This window comes from Callorhinchus milii, unplaced genomic scaffold (genome assembly GCF_018977255.1).
Source record: "Callorhinchus milii isolate IMCB2004 unplaced genomic scaffold, IMCB_Cmil_1.0 Scaffold95, whole genome shotgun sequence".
Classification (NCBI taxonomy): Eukaryota; Metazoa; Chordata; class Chondrichthyes; order Chimaeriformes; family Callorhinchidae; genus Callorhinchus; species Callorhinchus milii.
Genome location: NW_024704836.1, coordinates 129,535 through 149,128, shown reverse-complemented (window position 1 = coordinate 149,128; position 19,594 = coordinate 129,535). Strand labels below are relative to the sequence as shown.

The following is a 19,594-nucleotide window of genomic DNA, read 5'->3' as shown; positions in this document are numbered from 1 at the left end:
TGGTTCATACACTTTGGTGTCATTGGTGGCTTCACTCTGCCGGGGTTTCATATCACAGAGAGAGTGTATTTGTTTGTGCGCATGTGTGTGTGTGTGTGTGTGTTTGAGAGAGAGAGAGAGGGAGAGAAGTGAGCTCTGGTGTGAGGTTCCCAATGTTAATCCAAGTCTCTGCCAACAATGAGTCTGTCCTTTCTCACCGTCTCTCTGATCGCCATCCTCTGGCCCTGTGAGTATCTCTCAACATCTCTCAATTCCCCCCAGGCTCCTGAATACACTGGGATTTCATATTACACCCTCTCTCTGTCTCAGGCTCTATATTTGTCTCTCTATCAGTACATGTGTGTGTATCTGTGTGTGTGTGTATATGTAGTATTTGTATGTGTTCTCTGTGTGTTTGTGTTCTCTGTGTGTTTGTTGTGTGTGTGTGTATGTATATATGTGTGTGTGTTCTCTATCTGTATGTGTTTGTATGTGTGTGTGTTCTCTATCTGTATGTGTGTATGTGTGTGTGTTCTCTATCTATCTGTATGTGTGTGTGTGTGTATATATGTGTGAGTATCTTTGTGGGTGTTCTCTATCTGCATGTGTATGTATATGTGTGTGTGTGTGTGTGTATATATGTGTGAGTATCTTTGTGGGTGTTCTCTATCTGCATGTGTATGTATATGTGTGTGTGTTCTCTATCTGTATGTGTGTGTCTCGTTCTCTTGGTCACCCGGTTCCTGAGTCTAGAGGGTCCACAATTCTCCAGGTCCCAGCCTGTCTGGCAGCAGGACTTATAGGGGAGCAGACTGGTCACTGGGGTCAAGGATTCTTCCCAATCAGCTCCTGATCCAAAGCCCTGGTTTGGGGGCGGTCTGTGTAGCGTGAAACTTGCCACGCAGCGCTCACAATGGAGAATGGGGGGAAAAGCCATGAGATACAAGCTGGTCAAACCCCAGCAACGACTCCCCCGCCCACCGCCACCAATGTGTGGGGTGGGAGTGGGAGGGGCGAAGTCTATCTCTCAGTGCCCGGCCGACAGATACAATCGTCACGGCTGTTTGCCTGGAAGTGGCTGCCGTGTTGGCCCACAACACACAAGTCACTACCCTTCGCAACGAGTCCCACTTTTGTTTCAATGCTTGTGTCTCCCTCAGGCTGGGGGACAGCCGAGCTGATCTATCAGTGGCCTCCGAGGACGGTGGTGAGAGAGAGCGACTCTGTGCTATTGGGTTGTCACCAGAATGACAGCAGTAAAGATGTAATGCTCTGGTACCAGCAGAGAGATGGAGAGGGCCTGAGACTGATCGGCTTTACCTACTATCCGAGCCCACCGACTATGGAGAAGGACGAGCAGAGTAATTTTGAGATCATATCGCAAGGTCAGACAACATCTCGGCTGAACATCTCAATGGTGAGAGCGCCCCAGGAGGGGGTGTATTACTGCGCAGCCAGAGATAAGCACAGTGAGAGAGATTGACTGAAAGCTCACTCATAAACCTCACTCCTCACACACCCTTCCTGCCACTCCACCTCCCTCCCCGCTTCACACTGGCACCTGTACTCTCCAACAGAATAAAGCAATGTAGACAGAGAGACAGAACGTGAGAGCGAGAATGAGTAGATCATCACGCCAACTGGCCAACAGAGGGCAGATATCTCCCCGAGGGACACAGAGAGAGAGAGTGGTGGTGGGGTGGGGGAGGGTGGAGACACCAGCCCTTGACCTAGTTTAGAGAGCACAGAGCATAAGGGAAATTTGAGGTCGGATAAACCAGCAGCAAACTATCTGCCCACATCTGCTCTTTGCGATTTGTGCTGAGTGTGGCCGGTGACATCCTGTTATTGTGTGGAGCTGTGCTGTTTTGGCTCTGTGGTTTAGCAGGTGTCAGGCTTGTAGCTCGGGCTCTGGGCTCAAGGTTCTGAGTCTGAGCTCCATGTTGTGGGGTTTTGGGGTCACAGTCAAGGCTATCTTTTTCTCTATTGTTTCTTCTCTTCCTCTATCTGTTTCTCCCTCTATCTGTGTCTCTTTGTTGGCCTCTCTTCCATCCCTCTGTCTCTGTGTGTGTGTGTGTGTCTCTCTCTCCCATCTCCCTCTCATTCTCTCTCTCCATCCCCACTTGTGTCCTCTCTCCGGCTATATATATTTCATTATCTGTCTCTCTCTCTCTCCCTCAATATATCTCGATTTCTCTGACTTTTGCTCTCTTTGTCTGTCTCTCCCTCTTTCTGTCTATCTCTCCCTTTGGCTCACTCTCTGTCTCAATCTCAGAGTCTCTTTGTTTTTAGCTCAGTTTCTCTGTCTCTGGTTCTTTCAGGCATCTCTCTCTCTCTCCCTCTCTCTCTCTCACACCTATCATGTGCAAATCTATCTCAAGAGAAGCCAGATAGATGGCGAGCGATAGAGACTAGGAGACAGAAACCAGAGAGACTGAGACAGACTCAGAGACACAGAGTGAATGAAATAGAGCCCGACTTTGCTTTTTGTTCTTCAACGGCTAAATCCAAATCACATTTCCCTCTATGCTCTGTGTGCATTGTTTCTTCATCAATCTATACGTGACTCCTTATCAAATACCTTTTCAATTCTGGATATACTACAGCCATAGAATTGCCCTGATCTACGTTTGCCGTAACTAGCTCAAGTAGCTGTGTAAAGCTGGTCAAACTTGATCTGCCCTCCACAAATCCACATCTGTATAAGTACTCGCAAACCTGGTCCCTCATTATTCCACCCAGAGGCTTACGTATCAGCGTGGCTCAGTCATCGGGATCTGGACTTTTGAACACAAGGTTGTGGGTTCAAGCCCCGTGTTGGGAGCTGGAATCACACAGTGTGTGCTGATGCTCCAGTGCAGTCCAGGGAGGGGGGAGGACCTGTTCAGATGAATGTTAAAGATCTCCTGTGGTGCAATTTGAAAAGAAAAAGGTATTTCTCTCTGGTGACCTGGCCAACATTTCCCCCAAACAAAATTGGTCGCTCGCTCCACGGCTGTTTGTGGGACCGTCGCTGTGCGGAAAATGATTGCTGTGTTTCGCCCGCAAAATATACAGTCACCACACTTTGCAGTAGATCCTGTGAAACACTTTGAGACGCCTCGACGATGTGATCAGGCGCTGTATCTAATGCACGGATTCTTATTTTAAACGGAATTGATAAAGACACCCAGATCAATTCTTTAGGATGCATCATGACAGTAGAACAAGAGGACACAGGTTTAGGGATGTAAAGGACAATTTCAGGACAGAGATCAGTTTATCTTTATCCAGAGGGTAATTAAAGACTGGAGCAGGTCACCAAGAGGAGGGTGCGTTTGAGGACTGGACGCTGGGACTCATTTAAACAGCTGTTCGATGCTGTGATGGGGGGGACGGTCGGTTGGGGCTTCTGAAGGGAATAGATCAGATGCGATGAAGGGCTTCCTTTACTCAGACCAATCTTGTGACACACACACAGACACACACACACACGCAGACGCGGACGCAGACACATTCTTGTAGAAAATGCAAAACACTGCAGATGCTGGAAATCTGGAGATAAAAACAGAAGTCGCTGGGAGCACGCACCAGGCCAGGCAGCATCTATGGAGAGAGAGGAAAATGAGCTAACGTTTCAGGTCGACAACCTTTCGTCGGAACAGGTGAAAGGCTTTCAACCTGAAAGGTTAACTCCTTTTCTTCCCCCAAGCTGCTGCCTGTGACCTGCTGCGTGCTCCCAGCGACTTCTGTTTCCATTTTGATTTTGGACAGTGACAAGAGTGAGACGGCGAAGGAAAGACTGAAAGAGAGATACGGAGGGAAAGAGAACCGAACGAGACAGGACAGAGAGCTACGGCGTAAGCGAGAGAAAGACAGAGATAAAGAGAGAAATGGAAAGAGACGGTAAAGAGATAGAGAAGGCGCGAGTGGGAGACACAAACAGAGAGAGAGGGAGAGACAGACATGCAGACAGAGAGCAGAGTGAATGCAGTATTAGGTCGGGGTGGATTGAGGAGAGATGGGGTGGGGGGAGGAAAGGGAGAGATAGCAGGTGTCTGCAAACACTTTAATGCTCACATTAAAAACACGCACAAAGTGCAGAACTTTCCACAACTAAACCTCACCACATCCGAGCGCTCCAATTCTTTCCCCCCCCGCACGCCCGACCCTTTTTCTACAACATCAACAGAGCCTTAGAAATTTGAGTCATAATCTTTCCAAGTGTCTTGAGCGGGTGGGGGTGGGTGGCAGACAATCAGAAACAAAGACAGACGAGACAATTACAGACACGTACAGACAGAAACATAGGTCCCGGCCCTAGACAGACAAGTGGAAACAGAACCAGACAGAAATACAGACAGAAAGAGCCAGAAGGGAGAGCGACACAGACAAACAAAGACACACCCCACACACACACACACACACACACAGGCAAACGCGCGTAGAGACAAACGCGTACAGGCACAGAGAGAGACACAAGATACAAAGACAGGTAGAGACAGACACAGGCAGAAACAGCTGCAGCGCTAACTACGACCAACCGTTTGGTCACTTCAATCCACGACTGTTTGTGGGACGCCGCTTTGCGCGGTCGGCTGCTGTGTTTCACCCACGAAACGTACAGTCAATTCACTTAACCGTTTTGAGACGTCGCGATGACGTGCTGAGGCTCCAGATACCAAGTGCAAGGATTATTATGATTATTATTATTTTGAGTCACTCCCTTTGGTGGCCATTTTGACAGCGTCCGGAAGCCACTTCTGACAGCCATTTTGAGGCTGGCCTCAAACCAACGAGAGAGAGAGAAAAAAACTGAATAAGAATTAAATGCGAATAAAAATCAGAATTTAATAAACGAAGGAACTACGTCGCTACATGGAAGCACTTACTCGGTGCAAGTCGGTAAATTGTACGTTACAATAGCGAAAGATTTGTTATGTGCAGTAAAGGTCATACCACACCCACATGTCACCACACTGGAGTTCTCTACTCTAACCCCAACCATCTCCCTCCAGCTTGAGCACTTAATGGTGCTCATTCCCCCCAAACTGAAGCTCTCTATTCTAACCCCAAGTGCTATCTCTCTCTCTCTATCTCCCCCATCGTAGTACTGCTCGCTCCCCCTCTCGAGAGCTCTCTGCTCTAACCCATCCCCGGCCAAGAAATATTTAAACTAAAAGTGGTTTATTTTTGATGATATTCTCTCTGTCTCTTGTGGAATATCTTCACCGATTCGGAATCAGTCAAATTGCTTCCTGGAAAGAGACTGGGGAGAAAAACGGGAATAAAATGTATAATTTAGTTTTAGTTTCCCACAACACTCAACGCTCCCACCTCACACACGTCTGAAAGCTTAGTAACAACTCGCACTTATTGAGTGAAACTGTTTAATTTTTACCTTGGTTTTCCAGGCAATGAAGGATATCATAACGCCATAGAGAACACTTTTACAGACTAGGAGGAGATAGGTCAATTTTCCAGTCACCATTCTCTCCTGCATTTCATCTAAGAAGCAACAGAAATTTGTAAGTCAATGAATCTATCCTCTTCACCCCTCAATTCTCTCTCCACCTCCCTCCCACATCTCGAACCACCCTTTTACTCCTTAGGTCTCAAATCATCTCCTTCTCACAACATAATCCACGCCCTTAATCCTCAAGACTCAATCCATCTCCGTCTCACACTTCAGCCCCTTGGGACGGCCTCCCGATGTGATTTGCTGCTGCTGTTGTCGATCAAGCCATGATCTGACCCCACAATTCTCCATCCATCCTCCTCTCACACCCCAATCCACTCTAACTCCCCAAGTCTCCATCTGTCTACCTCTTAAGCGCTCTGAGACGCCGTCTCCGGAGTGGAGGGCGCTATATAAATCCAAGTTGTTGTTTGTTTGTACTTCGGTTCATTTACATACCTCCCAAGTCTCTTATCTATCTCCTACGCAAATGTAATTTGTTGTTGTTTGTTTGTTTGTTTGTTCCTCCATCTCATTTAATACCTCAATATCCCCTTACTTATCCAGAATATATGTCCAGTCTTTCCCACTCACCTTTTGTCAGAGAGTAACAGATCCCTGGAGGGGAAATAAATGAGAAGAAATTACTACATTTTGCTTCATCACCTCAGACCTGAGATAGCTTTCCAAATGATTGGAATGTTGAAATTTCCTTTCTGGATACCTCTCTCTCCCCTCACCCCCCCGCCCCCCCCCACCACCCTCCTCTCTCTCTCTCTTTCTCTCTGACAGTCCTGTAGGTCACTGTCCCACAGACCAGCCCAGCCCGTCTGGTCGATAGTACTTGGAGGGTAGCACACCATGGAGAGGCTGGGATTCTTCCCATTCGGCTCCGGAGCGAAAGCCCTGACTGACGTCTGTGATTTTTCTGCAGCTCTAAGTCTTGTTGGGGATGGGTTTGGGCTGCCAGCAGCCATGCCCTGGAGTACTGCTGACCTATCTGGTTCAGGAACCAGACTACCGAGGCCACCATTTGGGGTGGAATTGATTCTGACACTGCTTGGAGCCAGTTCAGCATCAAGAAGACCTCACTTACCTTCCTACTGAAAGAGCTTTCAGGGACCAGGTGGAAATGATAAGTCTCGTTTGGAACGCTACAGTGTGTGTCAGATGCCCCGGCTGCTCATGGTGATGGGTTCAAACCCAGTCGAAACTCTCATCCACGCGTTCATCAACTCCCATCTCACCTACTCAAATGCCCACCTCGCCAGTCTTCCCAGCTACACTATCCACAAAATCCATTTAATCCAAAACTCTGCCTCCTGCAGACACGTCCACATCAATCCACATGCCCTCTAATCATGGCTGTGCGTTCAGGCACTCCCCAAAACACTGGAACACTCTCTCCCTATCCCTCCATCTTGTCCCATCCTTCCCCATGTTCCGATCATTCCTGAAGACCTTCCCCTTCAACCGAGCCTTGGTCACCTTGCCCCTCCGCTGCTCAGGGTCATGCTCCACCTCTGTCAAGTGCTCTGGGGCACTACTATATAAATATAAATTGTTGGGTCAAGACCGGCTGGTATTTTGATGCATTTTGACACCTGCCTGAGGGTTTTATGAACGAAACAAACACTTTGACACACACGCACACACACAGATTTATGTGTATTTACCTCCTTTTGGTTTCACCTTTGCCTCGTGTTTCGTTATAGTAGTTCCTTCCCCAAAGTGGGTGACGCGGCAGGTTATAAGTTTGGCATCAGCCCAGTGGTTTACAGAGAGACGGAGGCGACTGCTCACAGAATACGTTGAGCTGGATTTTGACTTGAGGGATTTTAAATCGGTGTGAATTGGTCTGCTGTCCTCATTCTTAACCTGTAAAAAAAAAAAAAAATCCACATTAGGAAATGTCTCGGAACCAATTTCAGGGCAGGAGCAGACCATCGCTCCGTCTCTACGACTGCTGTGAACTCCACGACTATGTTTCTGTCTCAAAATCCGTGACCAATTACACAGTTGACCACAGCAGTATCTCTTTCCCTAGTTCCTGACCAGCTTCATATTCGAGTCGATCTATCAGCGGGTGGGATTTCAGCCCTGAGCTGTGAGCAGATCTCTCCACTCCCCCCCCCTCCCCACCAGCCAGCAGCCTTGCAGAGATTTTTAACATCCGCTGTAAATAACGACAGCATTCCTTGCATTTGATATAGCCCCTTAAAGCGTCATTTAGATGTCTCAAAGCCTTTCTCCGAATATATTGCAAAGTGGAGTGACTGTGCATTTATTTTGCAGGGGAATGGCGGCAGCAAATTGTGCACAGTCGTGTCCCACAAACACACGCGGAATTATTTATTTACTTGGAAGGGTTTATTGCAAGGTTAAGGCCCACGGGATTAATGGGAGCATATTAGCAAGGATTGAAGAGTGGTTAACGGGTAGAAAACAGAGAGTAGGGATAAACGGGTCATTCTCGAATTGGCCAGCGGTGACTAGTGGAGTGCCACAAGGATCAGTGCGTAGGCCTCAGTTTACATCAATGATCCAGACGAGGACATTGAATGTAACGTATCTAAATTCACGGATGACACTAAACTCGATGGGAGAGTAAGCTCTGAGGATGATGCAAAAAGATTGCAACGGGATATAGATGGCGAGGGAAGTGGGCGAGTCGGTGGCAGATGGAATTTAATGCGGGTAAGTGTGAAGTTATTCACCTCGGTGGCAAAAATAGAAAAACAGATTATTTTCTGGAGGGGGAGAGATTAGATAGTGTTAGTGTTCAGAGGGATTTGGGTGTCCTCGTACACCAGTCCCAAAAAGTTAGTTTGCAGGTGCAGCAGCAGCTAAGAAGGCGAACGGCAGTTAGCGTTCATTGCAAAAGGTTTAGAGTACAAGAGTAGGGAAGTCTCGCTGCAACTATAGGGCTTTGGTGAGACCGCACCAAGAGTATTGTGTGCAGTTTTGGTCTCCTTGTTTGAAAAAGGACATACTTGCCCTCGAGGGGGTGCAGCGTAGATTCACTCGGTTAGTTCCTGGGATGAGGGGACTGACCTATGAGGAGAGGCTGAATAAACCAGGGCTGTATTCTCTGGAGTACAGAAGAATTAGGGGGGATCTTATTGAAACATATAAGATTCTTAAAGGGCTGATAAAGTAGACACTGAGGGTCTGTTTCCCCGGTGGGAGAATCTATAACCGGGGGTCACAGTCTTAAAATTAAGGGTCAGCCTTTTAGAACAGAGTTGAGGGAACATTTCTTCACTCAGAGGGCTGTGACTTTATGGAATCCACTCCCCCAGAAGGCTGTAGATGTCAGTGCTTGAACATCTTCAAGGCTGAGACTGAGAGATGTTTAAAAAATAGAGGGATTAGCGGATATGGGGATAGAGCAGGTAATTAGAGTGAGGTCAGAAGATCAGCCGTGACCTTATCAAATGGCGGGGCAGCTCGAGGGGCCGAATGGCCTACTCCTGCTCCTAATTATGTTCTATTTCTCCTCCAAAGCGATCTGCCAATTGACTAACCATTCAAGGGGACACAAGGGCACAGTGTCAGTCTGACTGAAGCTAGATTGGGAGGGGGGGGATCTCAACTCCACAAACTTCTGACTCAGAAACCGGAGCCTGATTGACAGGGTTTGACCAATGCATAATTTTCCGACCACCGTGCTTTTCGCTTAGGCCAACTTTAAGACCACAGGGGCAGCCATTTCGGGACAAGAATGTTAGTGGCAGCCATGTTTGATCGTCGTCATGTTGTGAGCTTTTTTGGTACCGTTGTTAAATTCGAACCCGACCCCGTATCTCAGCTCGGATCAGTCGCTCGCTGTTTCGCCTCTGAATCGGAGAGTCGTGCATTCAAGATCGCAGCCTCGCGCTTGGGGATGTGAAATGTGGTACAATACACCGAATGTAGGGATTCTCCTGTTAATTTTCTTGTTCTAATCAGATTATTTAACACTCTTGAGAGATACTCACCAGCGCATCATTAATTTCCCACTCTATCTGAACTGCGTCCGGGTAAAAATCGGAGACAAGACACACAAATGTTCCCCGTTTCTCTGTCCTCAGCTCGTCGTGGGATGCATCGTACAGGAAGACGTTGGGTGGGTTTACTTTGTCATTTTTCCCTGAGGGAGCAATAGGGAGAGAAAGAGAAGGAATGAGAGAGAGAGAGTGTGAATGAGAAAGAGTAAGGGAGAGAATAAAAGACGGAAAGAGGGAATGAGAGAAAAATAAGAAGGAGAGCGAGAAAGAGAGAGAATGGGAGAGAAAATGTAAGAGAATAAGACATGGAGAGAATTAGAGATGTTATAGATATCTGTCTGTCACTGTTTACCTCTTTCTGTGTCCTCTGTCTCTGTCTCTGTGTGTGTCTCTCTGTCTGTCTCTCTAACTGTCTCGTTCTCTGACTATCTTTCTCTCCCTCTCTCTGTCTCAGTATCTCTCGCTATCAATCTATCCCTAACTGTCTATCTTTCTCTCCATATTTCTATTTCTCTCTCTCTCTCAATTTCTCTCCGTATCGGGCAGAGACCGGAGGAATTATAATAGGGGACAAAGACATGGCACAGTCATTAAACAAGTATTTTTCTACAGTCTTCACCGTAGAAGACACTGGAAACATACCAAAAATAGAGGACCAAGAAGCCAATGTTAGCGAGCAACTTAGGGAGATTAACATTAGTAAAGAGATGGTTCTCGGTAAATTGTCGGGTCTTAAAACCGATAAATCCCCTGGACCGGATGGCCTGCATCCGAGAGTTTTAAAGGAGGCGGCTACTGAGATAGTGGATGGCATGTCTGTAATCTTCCAAAAGTCTGTGGATACTGGAAAAGTTCCCATTGATTGGAAGATTGCAAACGTAACTCCACTATTTAAGAAGGGTGGGAGAGAAAATAGGGAAAACTATAGACCAGTTAGTTTGACGTCAGTTGTAGGGAAAATTCTTGAGTCCTTAATAAAAGACGTAGTTATGGGATACCTGGAAGACCATAAAAAGATTAGGCAGAGTCAACATGGCTTTACAAAAGTCATGCTTGACTAACCTTTTAGAATTTTTTGAGGATGTATCCAGCAGGTTGGATAAGGGGGAACCAGTAGATGTGGTATATTTGGATTTTAGGAAGGCATTTGACAAGGTGCCACACAAAAGGCTGTTACTCAAGATCAAGGCCCACGGGATTAATGGGAAAATATTAACATGGATAGAAGAGTGGCTATCGGGTAGAAAGCAGAGAGTAGTGATAAACGGATCATTCTCGAATTGGCAGGAGATGTAACTAGTGGAGTGCCACAAGGATCAGTGCTTGGGCCTCAGCTATTTACTATTTACATCAATGATCTGGACGAGGACATTGAATGTAATGTGTCTAAATTCGAGGATGATACTAAACTCGGCGACAGAGTGAGCTCTCAGGATGATGCAAAAAGATTGCAACGTGATATGGATAGGCTCGGGGAGTGGGCAAGTAGGTGGCAGATGGAATTCAATGTGAAATTATTCACCTCGGTAGCAAGAATAAAAGAACAGATTATTTTCTGGAAGGGGAGAAGTTAGATAGTGTTAGTGTTCAGAGGGATTTGGGTGTCCTTGTACACCAGTCCCAAAAAGTTAGTTTGCAGGTGCAGCAGCAACTAAGAAGGCGAACGGCAGTTAGCGTTCATTGCAAAAGGTTTAGAATATAAGAGTAGGGAAGTCTCGCTGCAACTGTGTAGGTCTTTGGTGAGACCGCACCGAGAGTATTGTGTGCAGTTTTGGTCTCCTTATTTAAAAAAGGACATACTTGCCCTCGAAGGGGTATAGCGTAGATTCACTCGGTTAGTTCCTGGGATGAGGGGACTGACCTATGAGGAGAGGCTGAATAAACTAGGACTGTATTTTCTGGAGTACAGAAGAATTAGGGGGGATCTTATTGAAACATATAAGATTCTTAAAGGGCTGATAAAGTAGACACAGAGGGACTGTTTCCCCGGATGGAGAACCTATAACCGGGGGTCATAGTCTGAAAATTAAGGGTCAGCCTTTTAGAACAGAGTTGAGGAAACATTTCTTCACTCAGAGGGTAGTGAACTTATGGAATTCACTCCCCCAGAAGGCTGTAGATGCTCAGTCCTTGAACATTTTCAAGGCTGAGACTGATAAGATTCTTGAAAAATAGAGGGATATGGGGATAGAGCAGGTAATCAGAGTTAGGTTTGAAGATCAGCCATGATCTTATTGAATGGCGGGGCAGGCACGAATGGCCGACTCCTGCTCCTAATTCTTAAGTTCTTATGTATCCCCCTCTCCCTCGCGCTCTGCATATAAAAAATGCAATGTTAGTAACACGAAAAGAGCATTAGGCAGATAGAGAAAGTAGAGAGAGAGAGAAAAAAAAGGAGACTTGATAAGACCAAAAGGGGATACAAGGAAAGACGCAGATGCAGCATATAGAAAAATACTAAAAAGATTTTAAAGACCCACACAAAAAATCTAGTTAAAAGAATATAGTTATAGTTGTTAAAGAAACGGGAGGTGAGAAGAAATGTTTTCACACAGCGAGTTGTTCGGATCTGGAATACATTGCCTGATAGCAACTTTTAAGAGGAAAGCAGATAATTATATAGGGAGAGAGAGCTGGGGAGGGTGATTGATTTGCAAGCTCTTTTCAAGCAGACACGATGGGCCGAATGGCCTCCTTTTGTGCTGCATAATTTCTGTAGTGGAGTCCTGTAGCTCAGTGGTTAGAGCACTCGCTTTGCAAGCGAGAGACCTGAGTTCAATTCCAGGCAGAGGGCGAAACCTTGGGCAAGTTTCCTTACTCCACACAGAGCCTAATAATAATCCTCCAAAACAAAACACAATAATAAATGGGTCATTTTCAATCTACGACTGTTTGTGGGACATTGCTGTGCGCAATTGGCTGCCGCGTTCGCCCACAAATATACAGTCAATTCACTTTACAGTGTGTTCTGTGAAGCGCTTTGGGACGTCCTCCCGACGTGAAAAGCGCTATATCAAAATGCAAGGATTATTATTATTATGATTCTATGAAAGTTACAGTCAGATGGAAGCAAAAAGGGAAATCTAGTCATACAAAATGAGGGTCTGTCAGAGATACGTAATGAGTATTTCATCAATGTTTTATGGACGAGAATGGTCGTAACTTATTGAGTATAAAACAACATCACTTTGCGTTTATATTCCCCAGTTCATGTTGGCAGGATATCCCACTGAAGAGCGGAGGATTTGCACCCAACCTGGGAGTTGGAACCAACAGGGTGGAGTGCAAAAGGAGAGCGGGCGGGTGGGTGGCTGAAGGCACAGTCGAAGTGGAAGGTCTTTAGACGTGGCTTGAAGGAGCCATGGGAGGGGGAATGGCAGAGGGATGGAGGATGGGGGCAGGAAGATTGAAGGCCCTATTGTTGATGGCAGAGGGATGGGACATGGGTGAGGCCAATGCCCACTGAGCGGAGGGAGCGGACAGGTTGGTAAAGGTTTATTTCGTCACAGAGGTAGCGAGGAGCAAGACCATGGATGGCTTTAAATGGGAGGACGAAGTTCTTGAACACAAATCTTTGGTGGATTGGGAGCCAGAGGAACTGGGACGTGGGGTGGGGGGTGGTGGGGGTGTATGTGAACAGCTCATGGAAATTTGCGAGGGCGAGGAACTGATAAAGTGCTTTACATGTCTTCTAGACGTCTCAAAGCGCTTCACAGAATATACCGTAAAGCGAATTAACTGTATAATTAATTGCGCACAGCGCCGTCCCCACAAACGGTGGTGGGTTGAGTGACCAATTTACTGTGTTTTTCTTTTTCCTCTTGAGGGGTTATTGTCAGGCGCGTGGGTAAGGAAACTCGCCCAAGGTTTCGCACTGCCGGGAATCCAACCCAGATCTCTTGCTTGCGAGGCGAGAGCTCTGACTACTGAGCTACAGGACTCCTTCAGGGTGAGGAGGATGTGCAGTAATTAATGGAACTGAAAGAGGTCAAGTCTGTAGTGTCCGAGAACAGTGAGAGTGTTGGGGAGGATATAGTTGAATATTCTGACTACAATTTGTCTAACATTCTTGGATGCGAAAATTGCGCCCGGATGTTCGGAGGGCAACTAATGTTTGAAAAGGCAAAACACACGTCCATTTACTCAAACTTTTAGAGGCTAATAATATGCAATAACAGTTATAACTACCGGGAATTTTCCACTGGAACAAAAAACATGTTGAGGCTTGACATGATCGAGGGTTTTGATAAGAGAACTAGAAAAACACATGAAAAAGAGCAGACAAGTGGAACTGAAAGGATTGCTCCTGAGTGAGTCAGCACAGACACAGTGGACCCAATGGCTTTCTTCTGCCGTAGCATTTCTATTCTATGGTTCAGTTTGTCCATCTCCCTCTCTCTCTCAGTCTCTCTTTCTGTTTCTCTATCTGCAAACCTCGGCTCTTACTAAACGGTGTCTAAATACTTTCCTGAAGCCGGGTGCGTCCTTCCAGTGAGAGACTGCACCTTCCATTGCAATAAATAGCTCTGGGATTTCTGTGTGCAGGTGGAATGCATGAAACACTATTTGATTTGAATCCTCGCAAGCACGATGAAGGATTTCCACATATGCCAGACACCTTACTGTCCAAACACAAACGATCTATCTCTGGCTCTTTATGTCTTTGTGTCTCTCTGGCTCTCTCTCGCGATGTCCCACCCTATTTCTCCATCTCCCTAACTCCCCTCCATGTCTCGATCTCTTAATTTGGGACCAATTGTAGGGCAGGAGTAGACCATCACTCCATCTCCCATCTCTGTCCCACCGTATGCCTGTTCCTATTCTGGGACCAATTTCAGGCTCATCTCACCGCTCCCTGAACCATTCCCTCCATGTTTCTGACTCTAAATGAAGGAGTATTTTCAGGGCAGCAATGGAGCCTCACTCTTATCTCACCCACACCTTGTTTTGTTCCCTCTGTATCCCTCTCTATCTTCATCTGCTTATCATCGATGTATCTCACACTTCACAATCTTCTTTACAGAGAGATGGTGATAACTACTGGGAATATTCCACTGGAACAAAAACATGTCGAGGCTTGACATGATCGAGAGTTTCAATAGAGAACTAGAGAAACACATGAGAAAGAGCAGGCAAGTGGAACTGAAAGGATTGCTCTTGAGGGAATCAGCACAGACACAGTGGACCCAATGGCTTTCTTCTGCCGTAACATTTCTATTCTATGGTTCAGTTTGTCCATCTCCCTCTCTCTCAGTCTCTCTATCTGTTTCTCCATCTGCAAGCCTCGGCTCTTACTAAACGGTGTCTAAATACTTTCCTGAAGCCGGGTGTGGACCTTCCATTGCAATAAATATCGCTGGGATTTCTGTGTGCAGGTGGAATGCATGGAACACTATTTGATTTGAATCCTCGCAAGCACGATGAAGGATTTCCACATATGCCAGACACCTTACTGTCCAAACACAAATGATCTATCTCTGGCTCTTTATATCTCTCTGTCTCTCTCTCTCTCTCTCTCAACGTCCAACCCTATTTCTCCATCTCCCTTCCCTCCCCTCACCCTGACCATTTCCCCCCTCCTCTCTCCCTCCCTTCCCTCCCCTCACCCTGACCATTTCCCCCCTGCTCGGGTCATGACCCAACTGTGCAGCGCCTTGGGACGTCCTCCTGACGTGAAAGGCGCTCTATAAATGGAATCTTGTTGTTGTTGTTGTTGTCTCTGTGTCTCCCTGGCTCTCTCTCTCAACTTCCCACCCTATTTCTCCATCTCCCTAACTCCCCTCCGTGTCTCGATCTCTTAATTTTGGACCAATTGAAGGGCAGGAGTAGACCATCTCACCATCTCCCCGCTCTGTCCCACCGTGTGCCTGTTCCTGTTCTGGGACCAATTTCAGGCTCATCTCACTGACTCCCTGAACTATTCCCTCCATGTTTCTGACTCTAAATCAAGGAGTATTTTCAGGGCAGCAATGGACCCTCACTCTATCTCACCCACACCTTGTTTTGTTCCCTCTGTATCCCTCTCTATCTTCATCTCCTTATCATCGATGTATCTCACACTTCACAATCTACTTTATAGAGAGACGGAGATAACTACCGGGAGTTTTCCACTGCACTGGAACAAAAACATGTTGAGGCTTGACATGATCGAGAGTTTCGATAGAGAACTAGAAAAACACATGAAAAAGAGCAGACAAGTGGAACTGAAAGGATTGCTCCTGAGGGAGTCAGCACAGACACAGTGGACCCAATTGCTTTCTTCTGCCGTAACATTTCTATTCTATGGTTCAGTTTGTCCATCTCCCTCTCTCTCAGTCTCTCTTTCTGTTTTTCCATCTGCAAGCCTCGGCTCTTACTAAACGGTGTTTAACTACTTTCCTGAAGCCGGGTGTGGACCTTCCATTGCAATAAATATCTCTGTGATAAATATCACATTTCTGTGTGCAGGTGGAATGCATGGAATACTATTTGATTTGAATCCTCGCAAGCACGATGAAGGATTTCCACATATGCCAGACACCTTACTGTCCAAACACAAATGATCTATCTCTGGCTCTTTATATCTCTCTGTCTCTCTCTCTCTCTCTCAACGTCCAACCCTATTTCTCCATCTCCCTAACTCCCCTCCGTGTCTCGATCTCTTAATTTGGAACTAATTGAAGGGCAGGAGTAGACCTTCACTCCATCTCACCATCTCCCCGCTCTGTCCCGCTCTGTGCCTGTTCCTATTCTGGGACCAATTTCAGGCTCATCTCACCGACTCCCTGAACCATTCCCTCCGTGTTTCTGACTCTAAATCAAGGAGTATTTTCAGGACAGCAATGGACCCTCACTCTATCTCACCCACACCTTGTTCTGTTCCCTCTGTATCCCTCTCTATCTTCATCTCCTTATCATCGATGTATCTCACACTTCACAATCTACTTTATAGAGAGATGGAGAGAGAGACTGAGAGATACGAGGTGCGGGAAAGAGAGAGAGGGAGACTGAGAAAGGGGGAGAACAGAGAAGAAGAGATTGAGAGAGATACTGACAGAGACAGAAAGGTTTAGAGAATTAGACTGAGACACAGACTGAGAGACAGAGACTTAGAGAGAGAGGGACTAAGAGAGAGATAGACTGATAGATACCGGGACAAATCGAGGGATAGACGGCCTGCGAGACTGAGACAAAGCGAGTTAAAGACAGAGACACACACAGCAGACAGACAGACAGACAGACAGACAGACAGACAGGCTGAGAGAGAATTAAAGTTAGAGACTGAGGGAGTGAGACAGAGACAAAGTTCAGGATAGACGCAGACATTTTGAACCGGAGAAATGAACTGAAACTCACCGAGAACAATTAACTTTGTTCCATCTGCAAAGTAGTTTACACCAGAGGAGCACAGAGACAGGTGGGCGTATTAAAACCTTAACCATAGAGAGAGATAGAGAGAGAGAAAAACATCAGGGAGACAGACAGAGACTGAGACAAGGCACGGCAGAGAAAGAGTGGATAGAGCGAGAGACACAGGAGCTGAGAGAATGAGTCTGAGAGTAACATACAAACAGACAGCCAGAGGCTGATGGAGAGATAACTAGACGGGGAGACTGAGACAAAGTTGTGTCCGATGCTCATATTTGAATCAGAAAAACCCACTCAAACTCACCGATAAGGATTAACTTTGTTCCATTTGAAAAGCAGTTTACATCAGAGACAGGAGAAAGATAGAGACAGAGAAGCAGAGAGAGAGAGAAAGACTGAGAGAAAGAGAGGGAGACAGACAGACAGAAAAAGACGGATTGAGACAGAGAGAGAGACAGAGTTCAAAGGCAAACATCAACAAGGACATGATGGAGGGTTGGGAGAGAGAGTAGGGAATGGGATGAGAATGGAGAGCTCCAGTGTGGGGGAAAGAGGACCAGAGCAGACCCACGCGAGAGAGCAGGGGTTGTGGGGTTAGAGGACAGAACTTTACCTAAGATTTATAATAATATAATAATAATCCTTGCATTTGATATCGCGCTTTTCACATCTTCTCGACGTCTCAAAGCGCTTCACAGAATGGACTGGAAAGTGAACTGACCGTATATTTGTGGGCGAAATGTATTTAAAAATGTCTTGAACTCACCGAGAACAACCAGTTTAGTCCCATCACCGAAGAATGCTGGATTGGTGTACACAGCGAGCAGTGTCTGACATATATCTCCTGTCTGAGAGACAGTGAAACAGAGGGAGACAGAGACAGAGAGAGAGACAGACAGACCCTCACATCCAGGTAATACTTACCCAGGACTCTCAGTCTTGTCCCTTCTCCGAAATACGCAATAGTGTTTGCACATCATGTCAACGACTGACATAAACACCTCCATCTCTTCGCCCCCCTCTTCTTTCACTCACTCTCTCCTCCTTCCTTCCTTCTATCTCCCTGTATCTCACTCTTTCTCTGCCTCTCTCACCCCCCTCTCTCCTGCTCTCACATCTTTCCCTCATTTGCTATCTGCTTCCTCCCCTCCTCTTATTCATCTCTCTTACTCTCTCCCCCCCCCCTCCCCTCTCTTTCTCTGGTCTCACTCCTGTCTTTCCCACAACTTCCCTTCCTGTTACTCCTACCATCTCTCTCTCTCTCTCTCCTGCTTCACAACTAAGTCCAACCAGAAGTTACTCGTAAACCCCATCTGTGATGGACCTACAGGAATCCCCTCCCACACCTAGTTTTTGTACAGCTGTTACCGAGAGATGTACCACAGTGCTCCCCCCTGTCCCCACAATGAGAAAGACTCGTTCAAAAACACCCACCGACAGAGAGAGAGGCAGAAAGACCACAACGCCCCCACCCACAACCCCACCCCACCCGCCCCCCCCCAACACGATCTACACGGCAAAAGCACAGTCTTTGCCTCCCTTAAGGCACCTTTTCCAATGTCTTATGTTATCCAAATTAGCAAATATGGCTTCTAATGCCAACCTATATAGAGGTGTCACTGAATATAAGACCATATAAAGGTGACACTATATAAAGGTGACACTGTTAATATCAGACTATATAGAGGTGACACTGTTAATATCAGACTATATAGAGGTGTCGCTGTTAATATCAGACTATATTGAGGTGCTCACTGTTAATATCAGACTGTATAGAGGTGTCGCTGTTAATATCAGACTATATTGAGGTGCTCACTGTTAATATCAGACTATATAGAGGTGTCGCTGTTAATAACTGACTATATTGAGGTGCTCACTGTTAATATCAGACTGTATAGAAGTGTCACTGTTAATATCAGACTATGCAGAGGTGTCGCTGTTAATATCAGACTATATTGAGGTGCTCACTGTTAATATCAGACTATATAGAGGTGTCGCTGTTAATATCAGACTATATAGAAGTGTCACTGTTAATATCAGAATATGCAGAGGTGTCGCTGTTGATATCAAACTATGCAGAGGTGTCGCTGTTCTTATCAGATTATATAGAGGTTCTCACTATTAATATCAGACTATATAGAGGTTCTCACTGTTAATATCAGGCTACATAGAGGTGTCAGTGTCACAATATCACAATATTGCTGTTAATTACGGAGATGGGGACAAGGAGGGAAGGTCAGGGCGGTGATGAAATGGATGTTCCTGCCATAAAATTAGAAACGTCTACTCACCAGGATGGCTGCCTCCTTGAGTGGCCGGACTGTGAACTACAGTCCACAAGATGGCCATATTCCCAGATAGAAGCGAGCAGGGAAAAATGTAGGAAGTTGGTGAGATAGAGGAATTGTATTGTCCTGCCTAAAACACCTCTCTCTATTTGTCAATCATCTGGGTTGAGTTGGACACAGCGTGCGGTTGTCAATATTGTATGCGAATCTACGCAGGTGTGTATGTGTGTGTGTGGTGTCGTGAGGGGCATTGGGTATCCTGTGTGAGGTTTATGTTTGAGAGATCTGTCTCTCTCTCACGCTGTGCCCTTCTCTAGCAGCGCAGTAATATGCCCCCTCCTGGGCTGCTTTCCCGATTGAGAACTCCAGGGACGAGTTCTTCTTGTCTTTGGTTTGCGTAATGTTGTAGTCCGGCTTAAAATCTGTCTCCATCGTTGGGGATGACATGAGAACGTAGCCGATCAATGTGAGGCCTCCTTGGTGGCGTTGGAGGTACCAGAGCATTGTTTGATAGTCTGTGTCCTTCTGGTAACATCTCAAACTCACTGTCTCCC

General features: G+C 46.3%; 1 long non-coding RNA gene and 1 gene segment (V, D, J or C); one reads left to right on the top strand and one right to left on the bottom strand.

Moving 5' to 3' along the window:
- The first annotated feature begins 28 nt into the window (after window positions 1-28).
- On the top strand, window positions 29-5,430 carry LOC103171959. The segment is given in 3 exon segments: window positions 29-226; window positions 1,140-1,396; window positions 5,373-5,430. Coding segments are annotated over 3 exon segments (333 nt in total).
- LOC103171914 lies at window positions 4,790-17,781 on the bottom strand. Of its 2 annotated transcripts, none has more exons than XR_006085958.1 (6): window positions 17,677-17,781; window positions 9,397-9,548; window positions 7,093-7,294; window positions 6,011-6,034; window positions 5,360-5,466; window positions 4,790-5,227 (listed from the first exon to the last, which is right to left on the bottom strand). It is a non-coding gene; the product is annotated as an uncharacterized LOC103171914 (long non-coding RNA). The 2 variants fall into 2 exon arrangements; XR_006085959.1 differs by lacking the exon at window positions 17,677-17,781 and adding an exon at window positions 16,741-17,127.
- Window positions 17,782-19,594: the final 1,813 nt, after the last annotated feature.